Source organism: Macaca thibetana, chromosome 3, assembly GCF_024542745.1.
Source record: "Macaca thibetana thibetana isolate TM-01 chromosome 3, ASM2454274v1, whole genome shotgun sequence".
NCBI classification, from domain to species: Eukaryota; Metazoa; Chordata; class Mammalia; order Primates; family Cercopithecidae; genus Macaca; species Macaca thibetana.
In genome coordinates this window covers 25,837,129-25,861,470 of record NC_065580.1, presented here as the reverse complement: position 1 = coordinate 25,861,470, position 24,342 = coordinate 25,837,129, and the positions used below count along the sequence as shown (strand labels likewise).

The following is a 24,342-nucleotide window of genomic DNA, read 5'->3' as shown; positions in this document are numbered from 1 at the left end:
GGAAACCCTTTCAAGAACCTTGGAGATGATACAGGTACTGACTAAAACCAATCTAAATAAAATTTATTATGGCACGTTTTTTACGTTGTTGGCATTTGAATTTCAACTCATTTGTTTTTCGTAAACACTCCTATTTTTCCCCACCAATGCTAAACTTTTGTTTGAATTCTTGCAAGCCTCCTGGAATGTGTTGATCATCTTTTCAAAACCCAGGGCCCAACATTATCTGATAGGTACTAAGCACTTCAATGAATGAATATATCAAACCATTAAAACAGATTACCACTCACTGACAAAGACACATCTTATGGGTCTTATTTAGGGGGCTTTAAGATTATAGCCTGTTAAATCATTACTGTTAATTTTCTTTTGGGCTTAAGAGAAAAAATCTCTGCGTGGAAATGCTTAATATACTTGGTAGGCCATACAGAGGAAGTGCTATTCTATTGTGAATCGATAGGCCCACATTCTCGCCGCGACAATATACAGGTAGTGTAGATGTATCTCATGATACTAAAATTCCAATTAGAATGTTTGTTGTTTCCCATCTGAATTTCCTGTGGAATTAGAATTCCTGGACATTTGGATCCTTTTTTGAACTTGTTTGTTTTTTCTACCTTATAGTCAACATTCATTTAAACAATAGGTATTTAGTGCCAGTTTGTAGTATGGTGTCTGGCACATGTTATATTTAATAGCATTTGTTGACTGAATGAATAAATGCCCTGAGTTTTGCAAAAATGAAGCAGGCACAGTGTTACCCTTGAGGAGAGTATAGTTTACCTGGGGGATAAAACATGTCAGTAAAAATGATGACGTAAGACTACGAGAGAGACATGAAATGTTATGGAAATCCAGGAGGAGTAGCCTTTTCTAATGAAAGTGAAATGTGCCATCTCGTCTGTTTACTTTTGATTCTCCAAGCTCTTCCCATTTCTTTTATGCTATTTGTGCTTTCTTCAGTGCCAGTTGAATTTACTCTAAATGTCATATTTTTGAAAACAGCATGAAAGCCAACCTAAAGCATTTTTTACTAATGCTAATTCAGAACATACATTGCCTTTGGTTGACCATTCCTTCATGTTCTCCAGGAGGAACCCCGTACTGCTTGATGGCAAAGATTTTGTGGTCATCCATCTCTTATGCCAGTTTATTAATATATGCCCTGCACTTTATTAGGCCTAGGCATTTTTTACTTTGATCTCTGTTGTGCATTATTGCTTTTCTTTTCTTTCTGTCTTTATTTTTTGAGATAGAGTCTTGCTCTGTCTCCAGGCTGGAGTGCAGTGGCGCGATCTCAGCTCACTGCAACCTCCGCCTCCTGGGTTCAAGTGATTCTCCTGCTTCCGCCTCCTGCATAGCAGGGATTACAGGTGTGTGCCACCACACCCAGCTAATTTTTGTATTTTTGGTAGAGACAGGGTTTCATCATGTTGGCCGGGATGCTCTCGATCTCTTGACCTTGTGATCCGCCTGCCTTGGCCTCCCAAAGTGCTGGGATTACAGGCATGAACCACCGCACCCAGCTCTCATTTTTCTACTTTATCCTTGATCACCTCAGATCACTGAATAACACTTCTGTTGTATATTTTTTATAAGCCTGGTGTAAGGGAAGGTCTATACTTAGTATCCTGGGCAAGTTTAGTAAGGCTTGGGATACATTGTTACATATGACCTTGAGACCGAATGGTGTTGGTGTATTTCAACATTTCTTTGAGTCACAGGGAGATTTTGGTGTTGGAGTGAGGATGTTGGTAGCTATAACTTCCTGTTATTTCCTTCCTAATATGCTTTTGAACATACCCAGTGGTTTAAATTTTATAAACAGTGGTAGTGAATGAGAGGACAATGGTTGTATTACTCTGGTGTTTGGGATGGGGAATGGGGGGAGAGTCCTGTGGGTAATAGAACCAGGAATGTATATTTCTTGTTAGTAAATTGTGCTGTGACTTGGAAGTTGCTTCTTGTATTTCTGTTCAATCTCTGTCCTTTGTGTTTTCCTTCTTGCAACATTGTATTCATTATTCTTAATTCCTCATATAAAACTTTGCTTATCTCCTCCTATCTTTTAACTTTTTTTTCAAATTCTCTCCCAAAGACTGTAGCTTTCCTAGTTGCTTTGGCAACAAGCCACAAAAAAGAAAAACCCATGTTAGGCTCGTGTTTATAAGGTCTGAGCATTCCTAACATATACTGGGTACCTGCTAGCTCCTTTCATGTTTCCATGGACTTACTTTGTCACAAAATAAATTACCTGTTAGTGTACTGTCTTTTGAAAAGTTCGATCAGTTTAGCTTTTTAAAAAATATCTTTTTGTATCACTGAGTAGTAGTTTTTCTTTTTTAAATAGTGAATGTTAAAAATGCTCCTTTAATTCTCTTGCTCACATGTGTGAAAATGTCATTTCTATACTACATTATGATACATTATGTATCATAAAGTTTTGTATTTTTTCAATGCTTTTCCTAATAGTTGGGGTAGCTTTTATTGTTACAGTCATTTTTAATATTGTATTCAAAAAACTACAGGTGGATAAGGGTTTGACTTAAGGACAGAGTGGGTGTAGACATGGGGAATATCCAAATCTCATCGCTATTTCCAGCTCTTGTACTAAATAGTTAAATAATGACTCTATTTTGCTAGTATAAGGTATTTTGCTAGTACAAAGTATTTAAACTTTAAAGCATTTAAAAGCCGAAAATAAAGATGAAGTATAGTGTAATTGTAATGTAAGTATTATATGATAATTTTTAAGTGCCTTGAGACTCAAATAAAAATGCTTAATTATTTAAAAATTATCAGGTAAAAATATTTCAGGGCAGTCAGATGTTTCAAAGGGCAGACTTCCAGGGCTTTACAGAAGAGGACCTCAGGCCTGTGAGGTGGGACTTTGGTGAGGGGACAGATAGTGCTTGGAATTCAGTTTGTTGGAGGCCACGGCCAACTGCAGCTTTTGGTTTTAAGTCTTACCACTAGCCCTTTAAAACTGAACTAACTGGGGGTACAGAATCCTGATTACCTGCTGATGTGTGAGGTACGATTTGGACAGTTTTACACACACACACCTACTTTTCTATTGACCTGCTGATGTAAGATTTGGATGTTTTATACATACACATACACGTGCACACACACATACAAGCATATACACATACAATTTTTCTACTTTTCTGTTGATTTCCCTTGCCAACCTTTTGTTTGGTGGGAAGTCAGAGGAGGCAGCCTCTCTAGATGGGAAATAAGATGGCATTTTGGAGATATTTTATTTCTGTGAGTTCTTGTCAGATTTTTAATTGGGAAATGTGTCTGCCACTTACTGTTAGGTGATTTGCTTTCCAATTAAATGTTGTCTCTCTTTATAACTTGGCCTGTAATAGCCAGTTTAATTGGGAAGACAAACTTTGGTTGCGACTTCAGGAGACCTTATCGGAACCTTGGAGCAGAGCTTTTGAAGACACACTCTGGTTACAGATGTCAAGGAGGTTTGAAGGCAGTGGAAGGCTCACGTTTTCATCAACTCTTATGTCTTCACAAAAGTTGAAATTTCAAAAACGTAGAAAATCCTTTATTGTAGACACCTGTTAAATTCCCTTCCTCCTTGGAGAGTATTTTGGTCAGCCCTGTGTTTAATTCAAAGTAAACTTTGTTGAAGGGGTCCAGGCTTTACCAGGGCTTTGAACAAACAGCTTTGAGGTTCGTAACACAGTTTGTGGCAGGAAAGGAAAGGAAAGCAGTCAGTCTGTTCCCCTGTTCTGAGCCGAGTCCTGGAAGTTGGGTTAGGTGTTAATGTTCTTTGCATCGCCATCTCTTCTCTTCATTTGAGCCCATCATATAATGGTTTTTTGGTTTCTAGCTCTCTTTGTACCCTGGGACATCTTGGCCCTACCCATGCTGTGTTGTTTGAAAATTACTACTAGAATTCCCAGAAACAGTGCTTCCCGGAAGTCCTGGGATGTCTGGCAGCGTGTGTGAATGTAAGGGGCAACACAATTCCCATACTTTGGCTCAGAATTAGTGTCTTGTGGACCCATGTCTTAATGTACCTTGTGTAATTGTTAACACTGGGATTTCCTGAAGGCAATGAGGTCTGTGGTATTGATGGTGGGTGGTATGGTCAGGTTTTTTCAAGCCATTACTTGTAGACAGATGTGGTCACAGCCTGTGGTGAGAAGTGCTGTGGTGGTGTGTTGTAGTTGAAACTTGCTGTATTACCTGGGTAACCTTAGACCAGTTCCTTGAAACCACCGTGTCTTAGTTCCTTCATTTGGAAAATGGGCTAATACGATCTGTGTTTTCTTGGAACATCACACGAGAGGAGAGTATATAAAAGTGCCTAGCACAGTTTGGCACACAGTAGGCACTCAGATGTTCATTTCCTCCTTTCTAGATCTGTAGCCTCTTTTGTTAAGAAGATTCTTTTGATTTTAATAAATTTGCCAGATAGTAACCAGGCTATAAGGTTAATTTTTCACCAGAAGTAACCTTGATGCGTTGACTAGAGTGTTTGATTCCATTCGTCAAGATGTTGTCTTTGTAACCAGGGAATCTTGTACAGCTAAATTAAGATAGTAATTATTTGGTAATTTGAGAGTCAGTTAAAGAAGCTAGATTTAAATATATGTATAGTTTTGTGGGTATGTAAAACATGTAAAATATAAACACACATAAAGTATAAAACATTTATTAGATTAAAAGACTGAAAAGATGTAAATCAAGGGGCCCATACTCTGTTGCGATAATCCTTATTGTCCTTTATAAAAAGGACAACAATATTGTGTATTGTACAAATTTGTAAAGACTAGAGTCATAGAAACATTGTCCAGCAATCTCATTTCCCAAAATACTACCTGTTTTTCAGGTTTTTGTGGATCTTGTCCGTGTATATACATTTTTTAAAATATTGCTATACAGTCTTCATAGTTATAAAAGTTTTTTGAGTGGAGGAATTAAACATATACAGAACAATAGGGAAGAAAAAATCACCCATAGTTTCTTTTCTTTTCTTTTTTTTTGAGGCAGAGTCTCGCCTTGTCACCCAGGCTGGAGTGCAGTAGCGCCATCTCAGTTCACTGCAACCTCCGCTTCCTGGGTTCAAGTGATTCTTCTGCCTCAGCCTCCCGAGTAGCTGGGATTACAGGCACATGCCACCATGCCTGGCTAGTTTTTGTATTTTTAGTAGAGATAGGGTTTCACCATGGTGGCCAGGCTGGTCTCAAACTCCTGACCTCAGGTGATTGACCTGCTTTGGCCTTCCAAAGTGCTGGGATTACACGCGTGAGCCACCGTGCCCGGCCCACTTGTATTTTCTTCACTAGCATTATCCACTATTAATACTTTTGCTTCCAGTTTAAGAAAAAAAATCACTCTATTGTTATAAAAATAGTACTCTCATGATAAATAATTCAAGCAATGAAAATGCAGAAAAATGTGAAGATGAAAATAAAAAAATTATTTCAAATTTTGTCATCTATAAGTTATTATCATTGATATTAGATGAACTGAATTCCAGACCCCTCCCTTTTCTGTGTGAATGTATGTGTGTATATGAAATGTTGATGGCCAGAAATAATTTTTTATTAAATATGGGATCTTACTCTATATACTAATTTTATTTGTCCTCCTTTTTGAGGTACACATGTATATGCTAGAGTGCACAAATCTTAAGTATATGGCTTGATGAATTTTTACCTGTGTAACCACTGTCCAGCTGAAGACATAGAACACTTCCAGCATACTAGAATGATCCTTCTCTACCATTTTTTTCCAGTACCTTTTTTTGTGTGTGTGTGTAAGGATATCCATTTCCAACACCACTTGTTAAAAAGACTATGCTGTCTTTATTTGCTTTCTTTTGCAACTTTATCAAAAACCAATTTACTTTATATGTGTGGGTTTATTTCTTGACTTTCTAGTCTGTTCTATTCATGTTTATATTAATAACAATACTGCACTGTCTTGATTACTGCTTTTTTAAGTTCTGAAGACATAGTGTAAGCCCTTCAACTTTTTTTTTTTTTTTTTTTTTTTTTTTTTTGAGACAGAGTCTCGCTTTGTCGCCCAGGCTGGAGTGCAGTGGCACGATCTCAACTCACTGCAACTTCCGACTCCCGGGTTCTAACGATTCTCCTGCCTCAGCCTCCTGAGTAGCTGGGATTATAGGCGTGTGCCACCATGCCTGGCTAATTTTTGTATTTTTTGTGGAGACGGGGTTTCACCATGTTGGTCAGGCTGGTCTTGAACTCCTGACCTCAAGTGACCCACCTGCCTTGGCCTCCCAAAGTAAATGCAGGGATTACAGGCGTGAGGCACCGTGCCCGGCCCCTTTTACTTTATTCTACTTTTTCAAAGTAGTTTTGGGTCTTCTAGGTTGTTTGCATTTTCTTACAAATTTTAAAATAAGGTAGTCTGTTTCTACAATAAAACCTGCTGGGATTTTGATTGGGATTAATATATGAAATTGACATCTTAATATTGAGTCTTCTGATCTATGGATGGGGGTTATATATCTCCATTTAATTCTTCTTCAGTTTATCTCAGCAATTTGTGTGTGTGTGTATGTATGTGTGTATGTAGATTTTAGTGTCTAGGTTTATATGTCTTTGGTCAGATTTATCTCTATTTTAGGCCACTTCAAGTTGTCCTACAGTTCATGGAATGTTGATGTTCATTAAAAAATGCATTTTTTTTCTCTTGATGTTTTGTTTTATATAGTTTGTGTTGCTATGCTCGTTCACTAGTCTTTTCTGCTACTCCTAATCTCTTGTTAATCCCATCTAATGTTATTGTTTATCTTAGATTGTACTTTTCAATCTAAGATATAGAAGCTTATCTTCTTTATCTGGAAGTTTGATTTGGGTCTTTTTCATGTCTCTGCTTACATGTTTAACTTTTCCTGTAGCTTTGTGAACAAACGAAATACTGGTATTATAAGAGTTTTAATGTCCTTGTCTACTAATTTTATCATCTGTGCCATTTCTGGGTTAGTTTCCATTGATTAATTTTCCCTCTTCCTTTACATGCCTTGTAGTTTTTTTTTTTTCTTTCTTTCTGAGACAGAGTCTCGCTAGCTTTCTTGCCCAGGCCGAGCACAGTAGCGCAATCTTTGCTCACTGCAACCTCCACCTCCCAGGCTCAAGTGATCCTCCCACCTCAGTCTCTGAAGTAGCTGAGACTATAGGTGTGTGTGCCACTGCACCCAGCTAATTTTCATATTTTTTTTTAGGTTTTGCTATGTTGCTCAGGGTGGTCTTGAATTCCTGGCCTCAAGCAATCTGCAGGCCTCAGCCTGTGAACCACCACACCCAGGCATCTTGTACTTTTTGAGTTGATGCTAGACATTGTCAGTTTTATCTTGATGGCTGTTGGTTTTGGATATTTTTGTACTCCACTATTCTTGAGCTTTGTTCTGAGATGTGGTTAAGTTACTTAGAAACAATTTGCTCTTTTCAGGCCTTGTTTTATGTTTTGCTAGTTAGAAGCAGAGCAACATTTAGTCTAGGGCTAAGATTGTCTCACTACTGTGACAAAATTGTTTTGAGTATTCCACTCAATACTGTAAGAATTGTGAAATTTTTTCACTCTGGCCTAGGGCGATAGGCACTATTTCCAGCCCTGTGTGAGTTCAGATCATTAGTCCCTCTAATCCTTTCAGGTTGTTTTCCTGACCTTGGGTAGTTACCTGTCACATGTGTGCTGATCAATACCCAGCTGATGACCCTCTACAGATCTGCAGACTTCCCTGTGATGCTCTTTCCCTTCTCCATTACTGCCCTGCAGATTCTAACCACCTTAATATGCAGTGTTTTGAAACCCGTTTTGTTTGTTTGTTTGTTCATTACTTTGTTAGTCCCTGTTATTTCTTCTGGGCCTGAAGTAGAAGTCCATCAGCACTTCTTATTTTAAAAAATAGCTCTAAAGGTACTATTTTGGATTGCGTCTTCTCAGAGTGGAAGAATAAGATACTCAAATGTGCTATTTAAAATGATGGCGGCTGTGTGCAGTGATATGTGCCTGTAGTCCCAACTGCTCTAGAGGCTGAGGTGGGAGGATTGCTTGAGCTCAGGAGTTCAACTCTCATTGGGGCAGCATAGTAAGCCATGAAATAAATTATGACCTTTGTCCTTATAGTGGCCAGTTTTTTTATGTGCTAGGGGTTTAGCTTTGAAAAACATAGGTGTGTACAGTTTAATAGGAAGTAATAAGGGAAAATTCTTGTATTACATTTGACACCTGGTAAGAAAATAAAATATTTCGGCTGGGTGCGGTGGCTCACACCTGTAATCCCAGCACTTTGGGAGGCTGAGGTGGGCGGATCACGAGGTCAGGAGATCGAGACCATCCTGGCTAACATGGTGAAACCCCATCTCAAATACAAAAAATTACAAAAAATTAGCTGGGTGTGGTGGCAGGTGCATGTAGTCCCTGCTACTCGGGAGGCTGAGGCAGGAGAATGGCATGAACCCTGGAGGCAGAGCTTGCAGTGAGCCGAGATAGTGCCACTGCACCTCCAGCCTGGGCGGCAGAGTGAGACTCTGTCTCAAAAAAGAAAAAAAAAAAAAAAAAAAGAAGAAAATAAAATAGTTAGGAGATTCTTAGGAGACCCTTTTCTGACTTTTTTTAATTCTTTTAAAAGTATAAACTCTTTGTGAAAAATAAAGTAGAATATAATTAAAAAGTGTTTTTCCGTTTAAAATCTATAATTGTGCTGAATATTATGGGAGAATTATACTAAAAATATCACTTGAGAGCTTGTTAGAAATGCAGAATCTCAGGTCCTACCTGACCTACCTGAGCTGAATCTGCATTTAAACAAGAATCCCATGTGATTTGAAAGCACGATAAAGTTTAGGTAGCCCTTAGAACAAGAAACCCCAGGCTTGAAATGTTCTCTACACATAGAAATGATAAATGCTGGTGACGATGGATATCCTAAACACCTGATGGTTTGGCTGTGTCCCCACCCAAATCTCATCTTGAATTGTAGCTCCCATAATTCCCATGTGTCATGGGAGGGACCTGGTGGGGGGTAATTGAATCATAGGGGTGGGTCTTTCCTGTGCTCTTCTCATGATAGTGAATAAGTCTCATGAGATCTGATGGTTTTATAAATGAGAGTTCCCCTGCACAAGCTCTCTCTTGCCTGCTGCCATGTAAGATGTGACTTTGCTCCTCATTCGCCTTCTGTCATGATTGTGAGGCCTCCTCAGCCATGATGAACTGTGAGTCAGTTAAACCTCTTCTCTTTATAAATTACCTAGTCTCAGATATGTCTTTATTGGCATCTTGAGAACAGACTAATACACCTGCCTTGGTCATTACACAGTCTATGAATATTACAAAATCACATGTGTGCCATAAATATGTACAAATATTTTGCATTAATTAAAAGAGATACAAGAAGCCAATTGCAATTGTTAAAAATTTTTTTCTGAGATAAACGTTATATAGATATGTTTTTTGAAAAAGCATTCTTTTTTTATTTTGAGACAGGGTCTCACTCTGTCACCAAGCTAGAGTGCAGTGGCGTGATCTCAGCTCACTTCATCCTCTGCCTCCCAAGCTCAAGCAATTTTTGTACCTCAGCCTGCTGAGTAGCTGGGACTACAGGTGTGTGCCACCAAGCCCAGCTAGTTTTTGTATTTTTTGTAGAGAGGGAGTTTCACCATGTTGGCCAGGCTGGTCTCAAACCCCTGGCCTCAAGCAATCTGTCTGCCTTGGCCTCCCAAAGTGCTAGGATAACAGGTGTAAGCCACCAGACCCAGCCAAAAACATTATTCTTAAGCAGTGTATATACTGAAATATATACCAACAAAAATGATATCATGTCCAGGATTTGCTTCAAAATAATGAGAGACGGGTTAGAGTAACTGGGGTTGTCAATGAAGAAGACTGGAATGTGTTGATAATTGTTGAAGTTGGATTTATCTGACAGATCTTCTTTTTTTTAATTTTTTTTTTTTTTTTTTAGTAGAACTGGAGTTTCACTATGTTGGTTAGGCTGGTCTTGAACTCCTGTCCTCAAGTGGTCTGCCTGCTTTGGCCTCCCAAAGTGCTGGGATTATATGAGCCACCGTGCCTGACCTATTTGACAGATCTTTTAATTTTTGTACATGGTTGAAAATTCCATAAAAATTTTTATGTGTGTGTGTGTTTACATATGTATATGTTGTCGGGGAGGGAAGATAGTGAGAAACAAAGTTAATTGATTGATGTTTTAATAGATTAGTATATTACAGAAATGCTATATATTCTTTATGTCCTGTTCTTTCTGCCCTAGACACTTTGAACGATAACATATTTAAATGTCCCTGATTTCTGCATTTAAGAAATCTGCTTCAATTTGTGTAGCCCAGAATTTCCAAAATTTGACCACATAACACCTCTTAATTTTTTGTAAAACATTGTTTCTGAGGAATGCACCAGAAAACAAGATCACTGGACGATGCTTGAAGAAGGATGTGGGGCTGCAATAGAAGTAGAAAAAGAGGTAGAGTTCAGTGACGTAAGAGTAGGGGGGAGATTTGAAGTTGACTTTGTCAACCTTGGGCTCAGTTTTATGCATTAGTGGGGTGATTTTACTTAATATTAGATAATGACCTTCTTTGTTGCCTAAGAGATTTATAGCCTTTGGTCCCCAGAAGTGTTCTATAACTGAGTTAATTGAAATGTTGAAAAACTGTATGTGTTGGGTTAGTCATTGGCCCTAAGTGCTGTCTGAAGCAAGACATCAACGAATTTTCAATTGACTTTAAGCAAAAATTGTTTACTGTCACTTTATATTAAATACATCTCTTTGTACTGTTAGGGGATGTTGTTTTTATGCATCAGAAAACTTTTTCAGAGGGACTTGTCATTGTGAATTGCTATCAGTTGGGATAGGATTATCTTGTATTTTGTGTGCTCTAATAAGACATAATTAAGAAACAAGCAATCACAATGTATAATTGAATATAATGAAATCTGATTTAAAAGTGTAGTGTAGATTTGGTTATGCTTTGAGTGAAGCCGTATCTTATATGATTATATAGTGGTGCACATCTTGAACATTTCTTTAATGTGTAATTTTTTACACATTAAACTCATAATTCTGAGTAACTCAGAAAGGATATGATGAGGGTCTCTTATTTTTATAATTCACTGGGAGCATTTATAGACTATTTGTCTTATACAAACTGTTCTGCTTAGAATAAGAGGCTTGGAAGACTTATTTCTTAACTTGTTTCTTTAGTGTTTATATTCTTAACTATCTCTTTTCCTCTTCAGTTTGTACTTTCATTCTATTCATACTTGGGACTGGCTTTTGTTTCCTGATGACATTATAGGTATATGGTGCTGTCAGCCATTTCTTAGATTGGCTCTTTAGAATTTTAAAGGCAAAGAGAACCTGACTGTCACACTGTGAAATTAGGGCTGAATAGATACAGTAACTTAACCTAATGTCTTCTGGTTAAAAGCAGTTTGGGAGAGAAAACAGGATTTGTGTTGTAAAGAATCACATCAGCTCTAGACTTTTTTTTTTGGCATTGGGATTAGTAGCAACAGGAATATTATGTTCTGGAAAGATCAGTAAGCTAATAATTCCTTTTTTTTCCATCTTGGAGTGAGGTTCTGAAACTAGTGAACTCTTCAGCATTTGTTGGGTATTTATGCTTAGTTTTTGCCTTATGTGTTAGAATATTTTGTAACTAAATCAGGATGACTCCTTCTCTAGTACTCTTTCCATTATGCAGTTTAAGAAATTTCATGGGGGCCAAGATCGTGCCTCTGCACTCCAACCTGAGCGACAGAGTTAGACTCTGTCTAAAAAAAAAAAAATTCACTGGAATTGTCCCAACAAGAGAGAAGGTAGCACTGATTGGGCGGTTCAGGTGCTTGATAAGTAGAAAAGGCAGGGATTCGGTGGTACAGTTTATTCACTTAGGGGCCCATTTTGAGTACTTTTAAGAAGGGTCACTGAGATTTGATTCTTATTATAGATTGTGCTCTGTAGAGCTGTTGCTTCCTGATAAGTGATTTTTGGATATGTGAAGCTGTACTTGTAATTAGTTTTTCTGAATTGCTTGAAGGGGTTTCCATTAATTGTTTTGTTAATCTTTATTATTCCTGGAGGAGAGGTCACTGCATGCCAACAAAGAATGTCCTTAGTAGACAATTAAGCCCATTAACTGTTTGCAGAAAGCATGACTTAATGCTAATTATTCTGCAGGTGTCGCCAAAATTCAGGTGTATTACATTAAATATTTCTTATAGTTGGTTAATTAGTTTAGTTATCAGGGCCTGTATTAGTCAGCTAATTATTGTGAATTTGCCAAGACTCTGTGTTGCTTATGACTAAGAGTGACTGATAACATCTATCTTGAGAAATTAGCCAACCAAAATAACACTGCTTGTGTTTTAAAGTGTGGTGTATTAGTCTAGTTGGGCTGCCATAACAAAACACCAAATACTAGGTGGCTAAACCAATAGAAATGTATTTTCTCACAGTTCGGGAGGCTACAAGTTCAAGATCAAGGTCAACCCATCGGGCTGGTTTCTAGGGAAGCCTCTCACTCTGCTTGTAAATGGCTCCCTTACTCTACTGTCACATGGCCTTTGCTGTGTAAATATGTAGAGAGGGCTTCTCCTTCCGCTTCCTTTCTTCTAAGGACATCAGTCCTTTTGGATTAAGGCCCACCCTTATAACCTCACTTAACCTTTATTACCTTCTTTGTAGACTGTGTATCCAAATACAATAACATTGAGAGTCAGAGATTCAACTTCCGAATTTGGGAGGGACACAGTTATGAACTAAAGTTCATAACAGGTGGTACCCTGGGGACTCTTATTACTTTGATAAAATATCCTAAACTGCTTCTAGAGTGACAGTCTCTCATCACCTACAAGTAGTCTTGAGGCTCAGGCAAGAGCCCTGATCAGGCTGCTAATTTTTCACAATTGTTTGTCAATCTTACTGCATGCTTTTCTGGTTTGTATTAAAATTAATAAAACATAAGTTGATCTATTTAGTCCTGTAAGTTCCTGAAATTCTAGCCTTAAATTAAAATGAATTGTTGGAAAACTTTATACCTGGGCTATATTCAGATCTTTCAAAATCTCTAGGCCTGAATTGAATTTTAATGTTATGTTCTTGAAGGAACTTACAAGAAATGGCCATGTAAGATTTGTGACTTTGTCTGCTTTTAGAAGATTGTTAAGGACATCTTTTACTATATTAGGTCTTCCGTGTTTTTTAAGTGAAAGATTTCTTTTAGAATTTAGGACTAGTTCAAAATTTGCTTCCTTAGAGGAACTGGAGTCCATATTTTTGACAATGAGAATTATATCATGTGATGTGTCTCCTTTTGCCTGGGCTGCTAGGAAGCTCAGATTTAGTTTGGGGGCTCACTTCATATTCACTCTGCTTGCCCGTATGATCTGCATAGTTGTCTTTTACATCTATTTGGTATTGTTTAGCTCTGCATCTCTTTAGTCCCACTTTCTCATTTGTATTTTACTTTTTATTGTTTATACTCTTGTGCAAGCCATCTCACATCTTTTTTGGGAAGAGGTGGGATATAATTAAAATGAAACTTGACTGTAGATATTGTTACTCAGTTTCACCATTAAATACTGGTTGAATGGTTATCAGTCTTTGACTGGGTGCTCACCCCCAAGAAGCTTCATAGAACACTCAGAGTAAAAGCTCACAAAGTTGGGACTGGTCTGACTCCTAATTTTCTCCTTGATTCATTTCCTGTCATTGTCACTCTTCCTCAAGTCTCTAAAGCCACACTGACCTCCTTGTCATTCCATGTTCCTTGAGCAGGCTAAACACATCTTGTTTCAGGGTCTGTTCTCTGGAATCAGCTTCCCAGATAGTGCCCTTTCTCTTTCACTTTCCAGTAAGCTGTATTCAAATGCCATCTTTATCCAGAGGCCCTCCCTGGCCTCCTTATAAATGAAGTAGCCTCCTTCCTCCCTGCCTGTCTTGGCTTTTGCGTAGCTGTTACCTCCCAGCTCCCTTTACTAGAACATAAGCTTCATGAGGGAGGGATTGGTTTTGTTCATTGCTGTATGTATCTCTAGGCCCTCAGAACTGTGCCTGGTAAGTAGTAGATACTTAGTGAATATTTGTTGAATGAATAAGTGAATTAAATAGGGTCACTAGCAACTATTATTTGTTCTTTTCTACAGAGTTTTGAGCATGCATTTCATGTGAGACAATTTAGTTACAATTGTTTCTTAAGGCTGGGAACTGTCCTCCATGACCTCTGTAGATCCTGCATCGCACTGCTGCTCATTACTTAGCTTTTACTAAGCACTCAATGTACCAGGCACTGTCAGAGTATAGAGAAAAGGTCTGATCTCAATTCAGAAATAAATATCCTCAGGAACTTTAGAAAGGGGTAGACTTTAGGGGATTTGGGCTAACAATGTTGTGATTCATAGATTATTTATTTTGTTCCTAATAATATGTCAGCCAACACTTCTGTCACACTTTATATTTTCAGAGCACATTCACACACTTCTCCAGTCCTAACAGTATCCTGGTGAGGCAGGTATTCTTATTATCTTACCTGTTTTACAAAGAAAAAAACAGACCCAGAAAAGTTAAGTCACTTACCAAAGGTCAAGCAGCTTGAAAGTTGCAGAGCTCTGTTTGAATCTGGGTTTTTTAAAATTCCAGAACCTGTGTTCCTTTAATGCATATGTGGATGGCTCTTGTCTGACATACTTGATGAGGTAGTAAGAGACTTTCTTGGTGTATTCCTAATGGTAGTATTCTAGATTTGGGTTTTTCTTTTTGCATCCTTTTATTCCACTTGAGTAATGAGTCACTTTTGGTGACTGGCCTTATTTTCACAGGTGTGCTTTTTCCTTTATTGGATCTTTCTTGTGTCTTTAAGAACAATACCGACTTTTATGTATTTTCTCCTGTCTGGACTCCATTACTCTATTAAGTCCAAAGTGAAAGCAAAATAGCTCCACAGAAGGAACCAATGATGGTGACTGGTTATTTTCCTTTCAAAACATTTGATCGGCTACACTGAAATATAGAAGCTAGTATGAAAATGGGAAGCAGACAAATTTAGTTTTAGATCTCCCATTATTTACCCTGGGTTTTAATGCTTGTTTATGGGACTCACTTGGAGCTCATGGTTGTGAATCACCTAGAACTTAATAACGTATTCGTTCCTACTAGATGTCGTTAACAGTAGCTTAACATGTGTACCGTGGTCCTTTTAGCCCTTTAGGTAAATAAATGCCTTCCTGGGGATTAATTAGTCATGGTTAAGATGTAATTCATCATGCAAAATACCAGAGCTGTCTTAGTGAAAAATTCTTAATGATCCAGAAATGTCTTTGTGTCCAGCTTAACTGGAATCTTGTTTATTCTTTTATGTTCCTCCATGAACTTGACAATAGTTTATAAGTCATAATCGTTTTGAGAATAGGAATGCAAAAAAAAATCTAGAGTGATTCAATAACTTGAATACATCTTGGGTTGGCAACTTTATACCATTGGTCCTTTGATCATGTCTTTTATTTAGCTCATGCTTTTAAATCTTGCCCAGATTCAAGACTGTTATTACTAAAAAAGCTGCTTGTTGCCCTCTTTCCATCCCTAGCTGTCTGCTGTTCTCTTTACCTATGAACTGTGGCTTGATGAGAGTACGTGTCCTGCAGCTCAGGAGTTGAAGGCAGGAAAGATAGGATTTTGTAACATGTATAGTAGAAGGAGCATGGATTTTGGAGTCAAATATACTTAGCTTTAATTTCAACTCTGTTATTAACTATGTGCACGTGTATAAGTTACTTTACCTCTCTGAGCCTCTGATTCCTTATCTGTAAAAAGGCTGGTGATAATATTTTATTATACTAGACTGCTTTGAGGATTGTCTTAGACTAGGTATGCAGAATAACCACTGTATTGCCTGGTGTGTTATAGACACTCAGTAGTTTGTATCCTGTGCCTCACTTTCACCTTCCTTTCCAAACATGTAGGACACAGGGATGTCCTAAATTTGTCATGCATGTACATTTCTGCATTTAGTTTTAAAATTTCACAAGTGGAGGATGAATGAGAGTTGACTTGTCAACATTTACTGTCAAAGGGATCTTGGATAATTTTTGGACTATATTTTTAAAAAATGCAATATAGTTTTGGGCTATATTATTAGAAATATAGTGTTCATGTTGTGGGATATAAAACCTCTTTCCGTTTGGAAGTATGTTGTGTTCACTTCTCAGCACATCTGAGAGGCAGGTTACTGAAGCCATTAAGAGCCATATGGCCCAGGTTTGAGGCCAGACTCTGCTCCTTAAAGACTGTGCCTTGAATAAAAAACTCAATCTCTTTATCTCTACAAAGAGGGATAAGTATGGTACTGATATGGTTTGGCTGTGTCCCCATCGACATCTCATCTTGAATTTTAACTCCCACAATGTGTCGTGGGAGCAACTCAGTAGGGGTTGATTGAATTGAGGGGGTCTCTCCTCGCTGCACTGTTCTTGTGATAGTGAATGAGTTTCACGAGATCTGATGGCTTTAAAAAGGGGAGTCCCTGCACAAGCCCTGTTCTCTTGTCTGCTGCCATGTGAGATGTGCCTTTCACCTTCACCTTTCACCATGAGGCCTCCCCAGCCACGTGGAATTGTAAGTCCAGTACACCTCTTTCTTTTATAAATTGCCCAGTCTCAGGTGTGTTTTTATCAGCAGCATGAAAACAGATTAATACAGGTACCTACCTCATAAGGATGTTTTTGCAATAAATTAATTAGTATGTGTAAACCACTTAGATTAATGCCTGGCACTAGTAAGTTCTATATGAGTGTTACCTGTTTCCGAGGGGACTTCAGATGAAAGCAAAAAGGATGGTGGGCTGTTGGAAGTCATGATATGGAAGAAACAGTTGAAGAAATTGGAGGTGTGTAACCCAAGAAAGAACTATCGAAAGTCCTTCACCATTTAAAGGGAAATTTTATGGAAGAAGGAATAGACATTTTTTGTGTTACAGAAAAAGATGGGACTAGGATCAATGGGTAGAAATTATAAAGAGGCTGATTTTATTTTATTTTAATGGAAGGCTTTATAATAAGTAAAGCTGTTCAAAATTGCAGTGAATTGCTTTGTGAACTGGTAGAGCTCTGCATTGCACAGAGGCTTAGAAGGCTGAAGAGAGGTTCATGACCTGGCTGATGGAGGGAGCTCAATGACAAGTGTTCTTTTCTGCACTGCTCTCTGTTCAGGTTAAGGGACTAGTGATAATCCCACACTGAAATTTGCTGGGATTTGCTAGCGTGCATGAGAACTTTCTCCCTAGAATTAGTCAGCTCTTTCATGCTTTTCTTTCTTTTTCTTTTTGAGACGGAGTCTCACTCTGTTGCCCAGGCTGAAGTGCAATGGTGCGATCTCGGCTCACTGCAACCGCCGTCTCCTGGGTTCAAGTGATTCTCCTGCCTCAGCCTCCAGAGTAACTGGGACAACAGGCACAGGCCATTGTGCCTGGCTGATTTTTTATATTTTTAGTAGAGACAGGGTTTCACCATATTGGCCAGGCTGGTCTCGAATTCCTGACCTTGTGATCCGCCCTCCTGGACCTCCCAAATTGCTGGGATTACAGGTGTGAACCACCGCACCTGGCCTCTCATGCTTTTATGGTCTATCATTTTTATTGACTATTTATCTCAGACAAATATTTATTGTCTGAGACATTGTATTTCTGCTCTCATATTGCAGAAAAGAAAACAGAGCTTGGAAATAAATATTCACTGCCTGCTGTTGCTTGGCACCATGCATTCAATCCTTGAAGGAACCCAATGACTTAGATTTTATTATTGTTGGGAGACCATTCTCCTCAGGTCTCGTATGTTTCTGAAGTTCTTGTGAGCCAAGCACTGATTGCCCTTTGTTTTAGGTTATTTTGCCAAGGATGTTTGTTTAGCAGACAGCGTTGGAAGATAGAGATGGTCTCTCACTCCAGAGCAAGGGGCAGGTGTGTTTCCAGTCCAGTCTCGGGGCTTAGATTCGGTTTTTGGGGCTCGGAGTTCTTCTCCAGGAGCTGCCTATGTGGGCAAACTTCTCCTTGGGCCCATCTGCCTAACCCCTGTGGGACTCGGGGGCGAGGGGAACCGATGTGAACATGCTGCACTTACGCCGCTTGCTGTGCTATGAGTGTGATCAAGTCTTCTGGATTTGAGGAGCTCCAGGAGTTTTGTGTCTTCTGCCAGCGCCTGTGAAACTGTGGCTAACCTCTTAGCTTGCAAGTAGGATAAAATCTCAGCCTTCACCATTCTTGACATTAAGGAGGAATAAAGTGAGAACCAGAGAGTTTAAACCTGATGCCTAGAGTTAAGTGATCTAGTATTTGGGGGCGGTGGGATTTTAACTTTTGTCTTCAGAGGGTGTACTTTTTATTGTATTGTGGAAAAACGCTACTGCCTTTGCTGCTGCTATTACTACTGTTTTTACTAGAACAATAATAGCTAACGACAACAACCAACATTTGTTGAGTGCTAATGACATACCAGGCCTTGTTTGATCTCATTTAATTCTCACTAACAACCCTATGTGGAAGGTATCTTAGTATTTTCACTTTATAGATGAGCAAAATGAGATGCTATTACTAAGGTCATGAGTCGTCAGTATGGTGGAGCCCCGATTCTAACCCAGGCAGCTTTACTCTGCCTGAAGAGACACCACTCTGTAGCTGTTAGGAGTGCAATCTGAAAGCAGACCAACCTGGGTTTTAAATCCCCATACTATTCCTAACCTTCATTGTGTGAGGTGGTGTAAATTAATGTAACCTCTTTAAATCTCAGCTATTTCATCTGTAAAAAGAGGGGAGGGAATAATAATAGGACCTACTCCAAAGGCCTGTTATGAGGATTAAACATACATTCTATAAAATGTGCAACACAGCTGGCTCCTGGCAGCTAGTAAGCCTCTCTAAATATTAGAGGCTATTATTATTTTTATTATCCTTGCTGCCTTTTCTCTAATTAAAAAAAAAAGCTTTAATAGTTTTGCACTCTGAGTTCTGTAATGTAAATATTTTTCACTAAAGACAAAATATTATTCATCCCAGTTTACATCAAGAGGATACATTTCAAATATGGGGCAAAGCTGGCACAGGGTATTTCTTACATAAATATTTTCTTGAAAAAGGAAAATAGGAGGCAAACCCCCCAGTAGACCCAATTTACTCTCTAATCTTCATTTTAGTAACCCTTTCTATTCCCTAAATAACTCCTAATGATCCAGTAATGTGTTCACAGTGACAGCTGATGCCAGAGAAGGTGTCCTCTCTGGGCCTGACATTTTCCTTAATGGTAATTCTAACTAGTTAAGGTAAACAATGTGAAATGTTATATTTTTTCCACAAATGGTAGTGGAGCAGAAATCATGAAAAGCCTTGTAAAGATGGCAAACTGATCTAGTGTAGCTTTGACAATTCTGTGACTGCTGTTACAAGGGGAAATAATGGAGTTAAACATCTAAGAACCCTTACCTTTGGGACAGTTGATAAATTGAAGGCATTTTCTGATTGTGCTTTACTTTAGATTAACAGCCTGGAAGTTTCAGATTTAAAGAGCAAAGTTGTGTATCATTAAAACAACAAGAAGACATGATACATGCTAAGCTGCTCTGTACCCAAATATTGCAAGTAATCTTGGTAGCTCTATTTTTGAAGCCCAGTTTAGCCTACATTCTCCACTCTGATTTACTTTAATAGTCAAACACTTGGGTGGTATTCTCTACCTGCAAGAAACCTTGGAAGTAGTCTGGTTTAGGATCACCAGTTTACAGATGAGGAAACAGGATCTCTCATGTAAAGGCTTTAAATCAAGTCTTGCGGTTCCCAGTAGTGTTCCTTTCCGGAGCATCCCACACTGTCCTTAGTGGCTTTTGCACTTCCCTTCTTTGCCTTCGTTCCTGCCATCCCCCTACCCGTATTCATGATATAGCTGATCTTTTGGCATCCCTAACACCTAACAAAAAGAATTACAAAATTCTTTTTGGAGGTTAGATTGAAGTCAAAGACTGGCCTGAATTTCCCTATAAATTGAAAAAGGAGTTTTATATATTGTGTGGCTCATGAATTAAGATCCTTTGCTCTAAATGACAGTTCAGAGCAGACTATTGTACAGTATTTTGCTTGCAAATATCTAGAGTGGATATGTGATTAATTTGCTGACAGACCATCTCTGAAAGCAGTTCTAATGATGGACTTATAATTGATGGTATCCATCATTGAGAACCTAAAATATCCCCCTCCCTAAATTAAAAAAGATAAATGAAATAAACTAGGCTGAATGTATAAGCTGACAAATCTGAGAGAATTTAATGAAACTCTAAATTACCACAGCCAACAGATAAGAGGAAAAGGTTCCTTTGTGACTGATTATAATACTAAATTAAAAAAAATTATCCGAGAAAGATAGTGGAGGAAACAAAGATCTGTGGTCCATGTATCAAACGAAGTTATTGAAATATTTTTAATAAGTATATCTATCTCATTCCCTGGTTATTGTTGATTTGTATCAATCTTGTTAGTGCTGTTTGAAGACTAGTAAGTGCAGGAACTGTCCTGTAGGATGCCTTAGATGACTGCTGTTGTAAGAGATTTGAGAATTAATATGACCTTATTTCCAGACTGCTGGGGGCTCCATACCAAATTCAGGTCATTCAAATGAGCTTTTTGGAAGGTGGTTCCTCAGTGTATAAGTAATTGTATCCATTACTGTGCTTTCAGCTATGTATGAAAAAGACCAGCTGGAAGTGACTTAAACAATGGATATTTATTATCTCCTCTAACAAGAAGTCCTGAGGTAAGGCCGCTGCAGGGCTGCTTTGGTGGCCAAGGACATAGTGGTAGCTTGGCATTCCTCCTGGTTTTTCCTTCCACGGTTACTCAGACACCTGGCTGAAGTGTCGAGTATCTTATCTTTGTACAGTGATACCTAGGGTTGGGAAAGGGACCTTTTCTTGTTATTCTTCTTGCAGAAAATTGTTCCTAGTACTTCCTTAGGTCTGTCTCATTGACCAGACTTGTCACTGATAAGGAGAATGGAACAGTTCACTCAAATCAAGAGTTACCCAGTCTCTTGAACCGTTCATGCCTGCCTGCTAGCTGATTAAAATCAGTTCTAATGCCAGTGACAGAAGAGAAGGGCCCCTTGGATAGGCAACAACAAATCCACTTAGATGGGCTATTAGAATTTACTGTGAAGGAAGTTTTGTGTTTTGTGTTTTGTGTTTGTAACTTATTTCATTTCCTAGTTAGTAAGATGAACGTGCTTCACCTTTCTTTTGCATTTTACTTTCAAGTTTTACTCAGCTTGATATACTCTCTGCCTTCACCAGGACTCTGTCTACTAGTGACGATGTCGAAGACAGGGAAAATGAGAAGGGTCGCCTTGAAGAAGCCTACGAAAAATGTGACCGTGACCTGGATGAATTGATTGTGCAGCACTACACAGAATTGACGACAGCCATTCGCACATACCAGAGCATCACAGAGCGCATCACTAACTCCCGAAATAAAATAAAGCAGGTATTCCTCCCTTCTTGTCCGGTGATGGCAGCACTTCCTGTCAGTATAGGCGTTGCAGCTTGGAGAGGAGCCATGGTAGTGGCAAATGGTCCTTAATAAGTGATTCAAAATTCCGCTTTTCAGGAGTTCTGCAGGTGTCTGGAAAGGCTTGCTGGGAAAGACCACAGAAGGCATCCTCGGCTGATTTCTCCCCTCCCCTGTGTCTTATCCTTGGTTCTGCCATTATTTCTCACTGCAGTGTGGAATGAGACAAGCAAGATGGCCTCCATTTGCTTGTGTCTTACGGTCCATCCCTAACAAACTAGTAGGTGTACTGGCCCTTGTATTCTCCATTCTCATTCTAGCAGTTATTCCTGTACTTCACACATCTAAACAACAAAGCCTAGTATTTGGACCATTCTGGCCTATTCTTGGCCTATTCTGCATCTTAGTGGCCGACCTATTTACACTCACATGAGTTGGAGGGCAGCCAGCTGGATACCCTTTTATCGGAATCTAAACCACAGAAGAGAGTATGTTTCCTACATTGAAGTTGGTTGTGATTTGCCTGCATTTATTGTGCATTCTTGGTATTTTTTGTGAAGTGAAGAAAATTTAACCTACAGATTATTTAAACATAAAATGAAATGTTTATGAAAACAATTTTTTTTTTTTTTGGAGATGGAGCCTTGCTGTGTTGCCCAGGCTAGAGTGCAGTAGTGCCTCACTGAAGCCTTGAACTCCTGGGCTCAAGCAATCCTCCTGCCTCAGTCTCCCAAAGTGCTGGGATTATAGGTGTGACCCACCATGCCTGGCAGAAAACCAAAATTCTTGAATATCATGCTTTAGTTGTGATTAATGTGTATTTTTTTTTTTTTTTTTTTTTTTTTTTTTTTAGTTTTTGAGACGGAGTCTCACTCTGTCGCTCAGGCTGGAGTGAATGTAGTGGCGTGATCTTGGCTCACTGCAAGCTCTGCCTCCCGGGTTCACACCATTCTTCTGCCTCTGCCTCCCGAGCAGCTGGGACTGCAGGTGCCCGCCACCACGCCTGGCTAATGTTTTTTTCGTATTTTTAGTAGAGACGGGGTTTCACTGTGTTAGCCAGGATGGTCTCGATCTCCTGACCTCGTGATCCTCCTGCCTGGGCCTCCCAAAGTGCTGGGATTACAGGCGTGAGCCACCGCACCCTGCCATTAATTTTTATTTTGTAGTTTTATTTTCATGTTTTGGAACAATTTTTCTTTTATTTGTTGTTTTTCTCCCTTTTTCTCCTCCTTCCTTTCTTCCTTCCCCCACGTTCTTTCTCCCCTTCTCTCTCTTCTCCTACCCCATCTTGCTCCCCACCCCCACTTTCTTCCTTTTGCATTAGGTCCTAGAGAAAAATCTTGGTTCTTGGGTACTATGTCTTTTGTACCTAAAGGATAAAATGGTTTTGTAAGGAGTATTTTCATAATTGGCCAAAGGATGAACTGATCAAATAAGGGTTATGTAGTATAACATTATAGTTATATGGTTTTTAACTGTGTATTTTGAGATCACTCCTTTAATACCGCTCAGTACTACCCTGTGATAAATAACAATAATTGCCACCACTTACTGAATGAACACTGAGTCTTTGCAAGGGATGATTATGTCCAATCATCTCAATGAATTTAGAATTTGAACTCTAATCTCCCTGATTCTAAGGCCTTTGATGCTGATTTTCAGGCATTTTTAAAGCAGCAGAAACTTTTTTTTTTGGGTGATATTTTGCAGAATACCAACATATCAATCATTAGGAGAGGCAATGCTCTCCTCTTATTTGGTTTTGGGGTGAGAGGTCCAAAGCATCATGCTTGGTTCTCCCCACCACTGTGGGACTGAGGGATGCATAGACTGTGATTTAAAATTCACTGCCCTATGCTATCAGATTGGTTAGGGGACTGTCTGGCCTGTATCTGCCCAGTAACAGCTGTACATATGGCATCTTCATGTTTTGTTTTGTGTCCATTAGATCTTACATTATGATTTTGTAAGCAGATATATAAATTATGCTTCTACAAATACTGATGATACATGACTTTCAATGTCTAAGAGTGTAGCTCTAGCTCCAGAATCAGTATACTCTTAACCTTTTTGGAAGCCACATGTTGACCTCTCTACATTTTAAAATTAACTGGGCTTTTTTTTTTTTTTCTGAGACGGAGTTTCATTCTTGTTGCCCAGACTGGAGTGCATTTGTGCGATCTCAGCTCACCTCTACCTCCACCTCCCGGGTTCAAGTGATTCTCTTGCCTCAGCCTCCCGAGTAGCTGGGATTACAGGCATGCGTCACCACGCCTGGCTATAACTGGGCATTTTTGAAAGGGATACTATAAATGTTTGCCTTTACAAGTGCTGAGTTCATCCTATGGATTTATCTGTGAAACTAGGTAAAGTTATAGATCACTTGCTCTAGATTTAAAGTAAACTGTAGTCCATTTTGACCTAATATACTAAGCTCAGGAGGGGTCAATGAATGTATAGAGCTGCTGACCTTCTGGCTTTGCCTCGGGTAATCACAGCAAAGGTGAAGGACCTCATGGTATTTGTGTTTTCTGATTAGTCTGATTGACTGAAAAGACATTGTCCTTATCTCACGGGAAGCACCAGCAGTGATTTCTGCTTTGCTTCCCATCACTCTGAGTCAATAGCATCTTTGCTGCAAACAAACAATGTTCTCCTGATATTGAAAAAGAGCCTCGTCTTGATCATTTCACATTTGTTTTAGTGGCCACATTTCTGACCGTCCTCATTTTCAGTATGCTTGAGTTTTGAGCAAAAGAAAATAACAAAACTTTATTATATC

The 24,342-nt window shown here is 38.9% G+C and overlaps 2 protein-coding genes across 5 annotated transcripts in view; one reads left to right on the top strand and one right to left on the bottom strand.

Annotated features, from left to right (window-relative positions):
• Positions 1-24,342, top strand: part of EXOC4 (exocyst complex component 4) — an 816,109-nt gene that overhangs the window by 880 nt on the left and 790,887 nt on the right. For all 4 annotated transcript variants that reach the window (XR_007723890.1, XM_050782435.1, XM_050782436.1 and 1 more), the window contains exon 2: positions 21,347-21,536. Coding sequence is in view for 2 of the 4 variants with exons in the window: in XM_050782435.1 (XP_050638392.1) it covers positions 21,347-21,536 (190 nt within the window). In the remaining 2 variants the exon portion in view is untranslated. The remainder of the gene's footprint in view (positions 1-21,346; positions 21,537-24,342) is intronic.
• The window catches only part of CHCHD3 (coiled-coil-helix-coiled-coil-helix domain containing 3), a 1,241,194-nt gene that overhangs the window by 473,264 nt on the left and 743,588 nt on the right, over positions 1-24,342 (bottom strand). The window lies entirely within an intron of this gene.